At 52.0% G+C, this 10,330-nt stretch overlaps 1 protein-coding gene across 1 annotated transcript; it reads right to left on the reverse strand.

Annotated features, from left to right (window-relative positions):
* Positions 1-1,510: 1,510 nt before the first annotated feature.
* Positions 1,511-9,921, reverse strand: LOC139758995 (uncharacterized). Its single transcript, XM_071680876.1, has 5 exons — positions 9,722-9,921; positions 6,880-7,054; positions 6,489-6,574; positions 4,226-4,388; positions 1,511-1,764 (listed from the first exon to the last, which is right to left on the reverse strand). The coding sequence occupies exons 1-5, from the start codon at positions 9,794-9,796 to the stop codon at positions 1,640-1,642; spliced, it is 624 nt and encodes a 207-aa protein (XP_071536977.1). The 5' UTR covers positions 9,797-9,921; the 3' UTR covers positions 1,511-1,639.
* Positions 9,922-10,330: the final 409 nt, after the last annotated feature.

Genomic DNA, 10,330 nt, shown 5'->3' on the forward strand with positions numbered 1-10,330 from the left:
ATGGTTGAAGTGACACAATGCCAAGCAGAGGAAACATTGGAACTGTTCCAATGTTTCGCCACAGTTCGGGCTTCAGTTTACACAAACCCCCGAGACATCTTTGTATATGACTTAAGGACACATTCTGGGGGTAAGGGGGGAGATGTATGGGGGTGTGGGGGTTACACAATAAAGTATTGCTGTGCACAACATCCGGCAACTCAAGAGCCCCCCCCCCGAAACAAACAAACAAACAACAACTAGTGTTCGAAGTCCCAAAATATGTTCCGAAGCTTCACATGTATTACGAAGCTCCGAGACCCTGGGTGACCGAAGCTTCGAATCTGGGTTCAAGGCCACGCTGGCTGAAGCAGGGTGGTAGTTAAGTGTCAGCAATTCGTGTGACTGTGTTGTTAGTGATCGTGTTGTGAGGAAGGAGCTACATACAACATTATACAACCATCTGTCTGCATTATTATACAACATACAACCGTCTGTCTACCTCATCATACAACAACGTGGGGTGAGTAGATATAACTTATGCTGTATTACGCAAAATAACTTGTTTTTCCCATCTGTGTTTACCAGCTCCTTCTGTCCCTCCCTCGCCAGTGGCTGAACGACCCCATTATCTACTTAGACAACTGAGTCGTTTACTTTTCGTCGTCGTTTTTCACGTGCATTCAGTCAATAAATAGGTAAATAAATATTCCGCCATTTCGGCTGCCGACATCAACACAGCTGGGTCTGACCGTTTTCTTTGATGCGTCACCACGGCGAGAAAATGGGCGCCATTTTGATTTCTCTTCGATGATATACTTATCATAATTTTCCAGTTGCCCGTAGATAAAGTCGTTACCCCTTAAGAAATTTAGGACCATCCAGCTGTATTAAGTGTCCAGTAAAACCCACCGAAGTTAAAGAGGATATATTAAGAGGTGGTTATGGTGGCCATTTTGAATTTCAAAATGGCCACCATAACCATCCCTTAATTTTGAAATTCAAAATGGCCACCAACACGATGCAGTCTCTTGCTATGGCCTCACTCGACTTCACAGAGTCGGTACGGCATTTTTCGACTGTGTTGCTCTGTGGCCACACAGCGGTGCAGGTGAAGTAGAAGTGGCCACTCAGCTGCTGTAGGAGTGGCCAGACAGTGGTGCAGCTGCTGCTGTAGGAGTGGCCACACAGCGGTGTAGCTGCTGTAAGAGTGGCCACACAGCGGTGTAGCTGCTGTAGGAGTGGCCGCACAACGGTGTAGCTGCTGTAGGAGTGGCCACACAGCGGTGCAGCTGCTGTAGAAGTGGCCAGACAGCGGTGTAGCTGCTGTAGGAGTGGCCACACAGCGGTGTAGTTGCTGTAGAAGTGGCCAGACAGCGGTGTAGCTGCTGTAGGAGTGGCCACACAGCGGTGTAGCTGCTGTAGAAGTGGCCACACAGCGGTGTAGCTGCTGTAGGAGTGGCCACACAGCGGTGCAGCTGCTGTAGAAGTGGCCAGACAGCGGTGTAGCTGCTGTAGGAGTGGCCACACAGCGGTGCAGTAGGAGTGGCCACACAGCGGTGTAGCCGCTGCAGTAGTGGCCAGACGACTGTTGTAGTAGTGGCCACACAGCGGTGCAGTAGGAGTGGCCACGAGCGGTGTAGGGCGTGTGGGTTGGTGACTAGTACTTCATGAGGAGGGTCGGGTACATGGGGTGGCTGGGGGGTACCAGGGTCTCCACCGGGGTCTCCTCCCCCAGGGTCTGGTACTCGGCCACGGGGCACAGCCACCAGTACACGTGGATCACTACGGGGGGGGGAGAGGACACACGTGGTTAACTGGGGGAGAGGAGGACACACGTGGTTAACTGGAGGAGAGGAGGACACACGTGGGTAACTGGGGGAGAGGAGAGGACACACGTGGTTAACTGGAGGAGAGGAGGACACACGTGGTTAACTGGGGGAGAGGAGAGGACACACGTGTTTAACTGGAGGAGAGGAGGACACACGTGGTTAACTGGGGGAGAGGAGAGGACACACGTGGTTAACTGGAGGAGAGGAGGACACACGTGGTTAACTGGGGGGGAGACGAGAGGACACACGTGGTTAACTGGGGGGGAGAGGAGGACACACGTGGTTAACTGGGGGAGAGGAGGACACACGTGGTTAACTGGGGGGGAGAGGAGGACACACGTGGTTAACTGGAGGAGAGGAGGACACACTTGGTTAACTGGGGGAGAGGAGGACACACGTGGTTAACTGGGGGAGAGGAGAGGACACACGTGGTTAACTGGGGGAGAGGAGAGGACACACGTGGTTAACTGGAGGAGAGGAGGACACACGTGGTTAACTGGGGGGGAGACGAGAGGACACACGTGGTTAACTGGGGGAAAGGAGAGGACACACGTGGTTAACTGGGGGGAGACGAGAGGACACACGTGGTTAACTGGGGGGGAGAGGAGACGACACAGTTGGTTAACTGGGGAGAGGACAGGACACGCGTGGTTAAGGGGGGGGGGAGAGGAGAGAACACGCGTGGTCAACCGGGGGAGAGGAGAGGACACACGTGGTTAACTGGGGAGAGGAGAGGACACACGTGGTTAACTCGGGGAGAGAGGAGAGGACACACATGGTTAACTTAACAGAGGTCCCTCACCCACTTAACATAGGGGCCCCCCAAAACCCCCCATGTAACAGAGGGGGCCCCTCCCCCCTCACAAACACCCATATGTAACACTTGAAGGGGGGAAAACCCCCCTCTCCCCCACCCCACCTCACCCCACCCCTATGCAATATGCCTATTGCCCCCCCCCCCCTTCAAATTGCCCTGTTCTTAATAGCAGTTGACCTTTGACCCCTTGCACAGGGAGAGAGAGAGAAGGGGTGTGTGTTGAGGAGGGGGGAGAGGGTGTGTGTGTGTTGAGGAGGGGGAGAGGGTGTGTGTGTTGAGGGGGAGAGGGTGTGTGTGTTGAGGAGGGGGAGAGGGTGTGTGTGTGTTGAGGAGGGGGTGAGGGAGAGGGTGTGTGTGTGTGTGTGTTGAGGAGGGGGAGAGGGTGTGTGTGTGTGTGTGTGTTGAGGAGGGGGTGAGGGAGAGGGTGTGTGTGTGTGTGTGTTGAGGAGGGGGAGAGGGTGTGTGTGTGTGTGTGTGTTGAGGAGGGGGGAGAGGGTGTGTGTGTGTTGAGGAGGGGGTGAGGGAGAGGTGTGTGTGTTGAGGAGGGGAGAGGATGTGTGTGTGTGTGTGTGTGTGGATGGGGGGGAGAGGGTGTGTGTGTGTTGAGGAGGGGGAGAGGGTGGTGTGTGTGTGTTGAGGAGGGGGAGAGGGGGGTGTGTGTGTGTGTGTGTGTGTGTGTGTGTGTGTGGTGTGTGTGTTGAGGAGGGGGAGAGGGTGTGTGTGTGTGTGGTTGAGGAGGGGGAGAGATGTGTGTGTGTGTGTGTTGAGGAGGGGGGAGAAGGGTGTGTGTGTGTGTTGAGGAGGGGGGAGAGGGTGTGTGTGTGTGTTGAGGAGGGGGGAGAGGGTGTGTGTGTGTGTTGAGGAGGGGGGAGAGGGTGTGTGTGTGTGTTTGAGGAGGGGGGAGAGGGTGTGGTGTGTGTGTTGAGGAGGGGGGAGAGGGTGGTGTGTGTGTGTTGAGGAGGGGGAGAGGGTGTGTGTGTGTGTTGAGGAGGGGGGAGAGGGTGTGTGTGTGTGTTGAGGAGGGGGGAGAGGGGTGTGTGTGTGTGTTGAGGAGGGGGGAGAGGGTGTGTGTGTGTGTTGAGGAGGGGGGAGAGGGTGTGTGTGTGTGTTGAGTGTGTGTGTGTGTTGAGGAGGGGGGAGAGGGTGTGTGTGTGTGTGTTGAGGAGGGGGGAGAGGGTGTGTGTGTGTGTGTTGAGGAGGGGGAGAGGGTGTGTGTGTGTGTTGAGGAGGGGGGAGAGGGTGTGTGTGTGTGTTGAGGAGGGGGGAGAGGGTGTGTGTGTGTGTTGAGGAGGGGGGAGAGGGTGTGTGTGTGTGTTGAGGAGGGGGAGAGGGTGTGTGTGTGTGTTGAGGAGGGGGGAGAGGGTGTGTGTGTGTGTTTAGGAGGGGGGAGAGGGTGTGTGTGTGTGTGTTGAGGAGGGGGAGAGGGTGTGTGTGTGTGTTGAGGAGGGGGAGAGGGTGTGTGTGTGTGTTGAGGAGGGGGAGAGGGTGTGTGTGTGTGTTGAGGAGGGGGGAGAGGGTGTGTGTGTGTGTTGAGGAGGGGGGAGAGGGTGTGTGTGTGTTGAGGAGGGGGAGAGGAAGGTGGGGAGAAAGGCCTTACCGAAGCTAATGATGGAGAGGAGACCAGAGATGATATACACACCGCCTTTAGATAAGGTCGGGTCATCTCGTCCGTACATAAACAGGACAACGGTTACTGTTAGCTGCAACGCCAACGGAACCAGCTCCAACGCGATCCAGGGCAACAGGAGGCAACGGAGTCCCTGTTGGATGAGGTCAAGAAAAAGGGGTTAGGGGTCAGAGGTTAGGTCATTCAAGGTCAATGTGAGTTTAATATAAAAGGGTTGTTTCACCTCAGCTAAAAGCTATGATGAATGATTTTAGCTGAGATAAAGCTATACGAATGGTCTAAAAGCTACAGTTCTTATATATAGCTCAAGAAAATAGATTTATTTGGTTAAAAAATAAGTTTTTAAAAGCTTAGTGGCTTATCTAATAAACCATTATTAAACCACATATAAACCTGCCTTTCCTAATGTTTATCAGTTATTCCCCCCCCCCCCCCGTGTCCCTTATCATCGTAGAGATAACTGGAATGTGAATAAATTATCTGTAATTTATTCTACGTAAAGTGAAAGTTTATTGTGTACCCGTTTTCCGTTTTCTGCCGATGATGATAGATGTGGGTCAGTTCGTTTTCTGCCGAAGATGAGATATAGGTCAGTGTTCCTAGTTCGGTCGATTATGCCGAACTTTAGACGTTAAACCCAAGTGAGGGAGGTTACAGTCAATAGGCATTATGGTACGACCCTTGAGTACGACGGTACGACCCATGAACATGACGGTACGACCCTTGAGTACGACGGTACGACCCATGAACATGACGGTACGACCCTTGAGTACGACGGTATGACCCTTGAGAACGACGGTATACGACCCTTGAGCACTACGATATACGACCCTTGAGCACGACGGTACACGACCCTTGAACACGACGGTACACGACCCTTGAACACGACGGTATACGACCCTTGAGCACGGCGGTATACGATCCTTGAGCACGACGGTACACGACCCTTGAGCACGACGGTACACGACCCTTGAGCACGACGGTATACGACCCTTGAGCACGACGGTACACGACCCTTGAGCACGACGGTACACGACCCTTGAGCACGACGGTACACAACCCTTGAGCACGACGATACACGACCCTTGAACACGACGGTACTACCCTTGAGCACGACGGTACACGACCCTTGAGCACGACGGTACACGACCTTGAGCACGACGATACACGACCCTTGAACACGACGGTACTACCCTTGAGCACGACGGTACATGACCCTTGAGCACACGAAGGTACGAACCTTGAGCACGACGGTACACGACCCTTGAGCACGACGGTACACGACCCTTGAGCACGACGATACTCGACCCTTGAACACGACGGTACACGACCCTTGAGCACGACGATACACGACCCTTGAACACGACGGTGCGACCCTTGAGCACAACGGTACACGACCCTTGAACACGACGGTACACGACCCTTGAGCACGACGGTATACAACCCTTGAACACGACGGTATACAACCCTTGAACACGACGGTACAGGACCCTTGAGCACGACAGTACAGGACCCTTAACCACGACGGTATACGACCCTTGAGCACGACGGTACGACCCTTGAGCTCGACGGTACACGACCCTTGAACACGACGGTACACGACCCTTGAGCACGACGGTATACAACCCTTGATCACGACGGTACACGACCCTTGAGCACGACGGCACACGACCCTTGAGCACGACGGTATACAACCCTTGAGCACGACGGTACACGACCCTTGAACACGACGGTATACGACCCTTAAGCACGACGGTATACGACCCTTGAACACGACGGTATACGACCCTTGAACACGACGGTATACGACCCTTGAACACTACGGTATACGACCCTTGAACACGACGGTATACGACCCTTGAACACGACGGTATACGACCCTTGAACACGACGGTATACGACCCTTGAGCACGACGGTATATGACCATTGAGCACGACGGTACACGACCCTTGAGCACGACGGTATACGACCCTTGAACACGACGGTATACGACCCCTTGAACACGACGGTATACGACCCCTTGAACACGACGGTATACGACCCTTGAACACGACGGTATACGACCCTTGAACACGACGGCATACGACCCTTGAACACGACGGTACAACGCCTCGATACCGAAATACACAAGAGATCGAACCGTTCTTATCAATTGGTTTGATGTGATGATTAGAAAGATTAGACAGAGAGAGATGACCTTAGAGATATGGGTGGCTAAGGGCGCGTCCTCACCGTGCAGGCTCCGTAGGTCATGAAGAGCGAGGCGAAGGTGTAGATGGCGTAGTACACGAGGCACACGATGAAGATGACCCGAATGTCTGATAAAATAAAATAGTCTACCATTAAATGGATCTGTTTTCTTTGATATTATTTTTTGTAAATCAAAGAAAATGAAGAATTTTTCTCATTTTTTGGGAAACTCATTTATAATAACGCAACGTATGTTCATGATGGCCAAGAGCTAAGAGAGGGTAGAATAACGAGAAATATCATCATATAGATACATAATTATGATACATTTATTGCTTTTAAATGAGTTTAGCCGTAAAACATGGGTATTATTCTCGTAAAAGAGCCCAAGTGACTGTATGGAAACCCCATGGAAAGAGAAGCAACGACTTACTTTGAACGACAAATTCGATTTCCACGACGGACTCGACCAGCTGGAGTCTATTCTCCGTCATGTTGAGGATCTTGGCCGACTCATGGTTGCTGTACAAGGTGTCCAGCTCCTGCTTGATGTCGCTGACGTTGATGAGCGCGAAGCAAAACCCCACCGAGAAGCAGAAGGCAGCCAGCTGCCGGAAGTCTCTTGATGAACACCGTGTTGAACACTGGTGGTGGTGGTGGTGGTGTTGAACACGAGTGGTGGTGGTGAACACGAGTGGTGGTGGTGGTGAACACGAGTGGTGGTGGTGATGAACACGAGTGGTGGTGAACACGAGTGGTGGTGGTGAACACTAGGGGTGGTGGTGAACACGAGTGGTGATGGTGAACACGAGTGGTGGTGGTGAACATTAGGGGTGGTGGTGAACACGAGTGGTGGTGAACACGAGTGGTGGTGGTGAACACTAGGGGTGGTGGTGAACACGAGTGGTGGTGAACACGAGTGGTGGTGGTGAACACTAGGGGTGGTGGTGAACACGAGTGGTGGTGAACACGAGTGGTGGTGGTGAACACTAGGGGTGGTGGTGAACACGAGTGGTGGTGAACACGAGTGGTGGTGGTGAACACTAGGGGTGGTGGTGAACACGAGTGGTGGTGGTGGTGAACACGAGTGGTGGTGGTGAACACGAGTGGTGGTGAACACGAGTGGTGGTGGTGAACACTAGGGGTGGTGGTGAACACGAGTGGTGGTGGTGAACACTAGGGGTGGTGGTGAACACGAGTGGTGGTGGTGGTGAACACTAGGGGTGGTGGTGAACACGAGTGGTGGTGAACACGAGTGGTGGTGGTGAACACTAGGGGTGGTGGTGAACACGAGTGGTGGTGAACACGAGTGGTGGTGGTGAACACTAGGGGTGGTGGTGAACACGAGTGGTGGTGAACACGAGTGGTGGTGGTGAACACTAGGGGTGGTGGTGAACACGAGTGGTGGTGAACACGAGTGGTGGTGGTGAACACTAGGGGTGGTGGTGAACACGAGTGGTGGTGGTGGTGAACACTAGGGGTGGTGGTGAACACGAGTGGTGGTGGTGTTGAACACGAGTGGTGGTGGTGGTGAACACGAGTGGTGGTGGTGAACACTAGGGGTGGTGGTGAACACGAGTGGTGGTGGTGTTGAACACGAGTGGTGGTGGTGGTGAACACTAGGGGTGGTGGTGAACACGAGTGGTGGTGAACACGAGTGGTGGTGGTGAACACTAGGGGTGGTGGTGAACACGAGTGGTGGTGGTGGTGAACACTAGGGGTGGTGGTGAACACGAGTGGTGGTGGTGGTGAACACGGTGATGGTGAAGACGAGTGGTGGTGGTGGTGAACACTGGTGGTGGTGGTGAACACGAGTGGTGGTGAACACTAGGGGTGGTGGTGAACACTAGTGGTTGTAGTGAACACTAGTGGTTGTGGTGAACACTAGGGGTCGTGGTGAACACTAGTGGTGGCGATGGTGAACACGATGGTGCTGGTGGTGAACACTATTGATGGTGGTGGGAGTGAACACGATGATGAACAGAGCAGTTTAGTGCCCCAGCTATTGAACTTCACTATCACTCAACCATTTCCTAACCCATTACAACACCAATCCTTCACCATTAAACCCATTCCAACCAATTCCTGGTTTAATATCGTGTTATGTTCTTGTTTACTCTTCATTTGAACACAATAAATGTTCTTGTTTACTCCTCATATGAACAAAATAATGATCAATCAAATTTTTTTTTATTTTCATTACAAATTGCACAACAACCCCTCCCCTACCCCCCTCCCCCCTCACCATAGATGAACACGGACTTGTTATAGACTGAACATTATGAAGAACATAGACGTGAGGGGGAGGGAAAGACTGAACATTATGAAGAACATAGAACAGAGGTGAGGGGGGAAAGACTGAACATTATGAAGAACATAGAACAGACGTGAAGGGGAGGGAAAGACTGAACATTATGAAGAACATAGAACAGACGTGAAGGGGAGGGAAAGACTGTACATTATGAAGAATATAGAACAGACGTGAAGGGGAGGGAAAGACTGAACATTATGAAGAACATAGAACAGACGTGAAGGGGAGGGAAAGACTGAACATTATGAAGAACATAGAACAGACGTGAAGGGGAGGGAAAGACTGTACATTATGAAGAATATAGAACAGACGTGAAGGGGAGGGAAAGACTGTACATTATGAAGAATATAGAACAGACGTGAAGGGGAGGGAAAGACTGTACATTATGAAGAAAATAGAACAGACGTGAAGGGGAGGGAAAGACTGTACATTATGAAGAACATAGAACAGACGTGAAGGGGAGGGAAAGACTGTACATTATGAAGAACATAGAACAGACGTGAAGGGGAGGGAAAGACTGTACATTATGAAGAACATAGAACAGACGTGAAGGGGAGGGAAAGACTGTACATTATGAAGAATATAGAACAGACGTGAAGGGGAGGGAAAGACTGAACATTATGAAGAACATAGAACAGACGTGAAGGGGAGGGAAAGACTGTACATTATGAAGAACATAGAACAGACGTGAAGGGGAGGGAAAGACTGTACATTATGAAGAACATAGAACAGACGTGAAGGGGAGGGAAAGACTGTACATTATGAAGAATATAGAACAGACGTGAAGGGGAGGGAAAGACTGTACATTATGAAGAACATAGAACAGACGTGAAGGGGAGGGAAAGACTGTACATTATGAAGAACATAGAACAGACGTGAAGGGGAGGGAAAGACTGAACATTATGAAGAACATAGAACAGACGTGAGGGGGAAATAAGTTATGTTCAACTCGTGTTCAACTCACCAGAGACACAAGGCCTGTAACAATGGTTCCTGTCTTTGTTGACAGACAACAGCAGCACGTGGACATTAGAGCCATCTTGCCGGGCACTGATAACACCCTCGACCACGTGTCTGGCACCACGTGTCAGGGACCACGGGTCTAGGACCACGTGTGTGGGACGGCGTGTCTGGGATGGCGAGTCTGGGACCACGTGTCTAGGACCACTGTCTGGGACCACGTGTGTAGGACCACGTGTCTAGGACCACTTGTCTAGGACCACGTGTGTAGGACCACGTGTGTAGGACCACGTGTCTAGGACCACGTGTCTAGGACCACTTGTCTAGGACCACGTGTCTAGGACAACGTGTCTAGGACCACGTGTGTAGGACTACGTGTCTAGGACCACGTGTGTAGGACCACGTGTCTAGGACCACGTGTCTAGGACGGCCTGTCTGGGACCACGTGTCTGGGGGAACCAGGGTAAACATGGATTGGTGAGAGGGTATTTCTATATTAGGAATTTCATCTCTCGTTCTCTCTCTCTCTCTCTCTCTCTCCCTCACACACACTCTCTCACCAGCTCCTGTGTAACACACTTACACCCTTGAGACCCCGTGTCACACACTTACA

This window comes from Panulirus ornatus, chromosome 32 (genome assembly GCF_036320965.1).
Source record: "Panulirus ornatus isolate Po-2019 chromosome 32, ASM3632096v1, whole genome shotgun sequence".
Classification (NCBI taxonomy): Eukaryota; Metazoa; Arthropoda; class Malacostraca; order Decapoda; family Palinuridae; genus Panulirus; species Panulirus ornatus.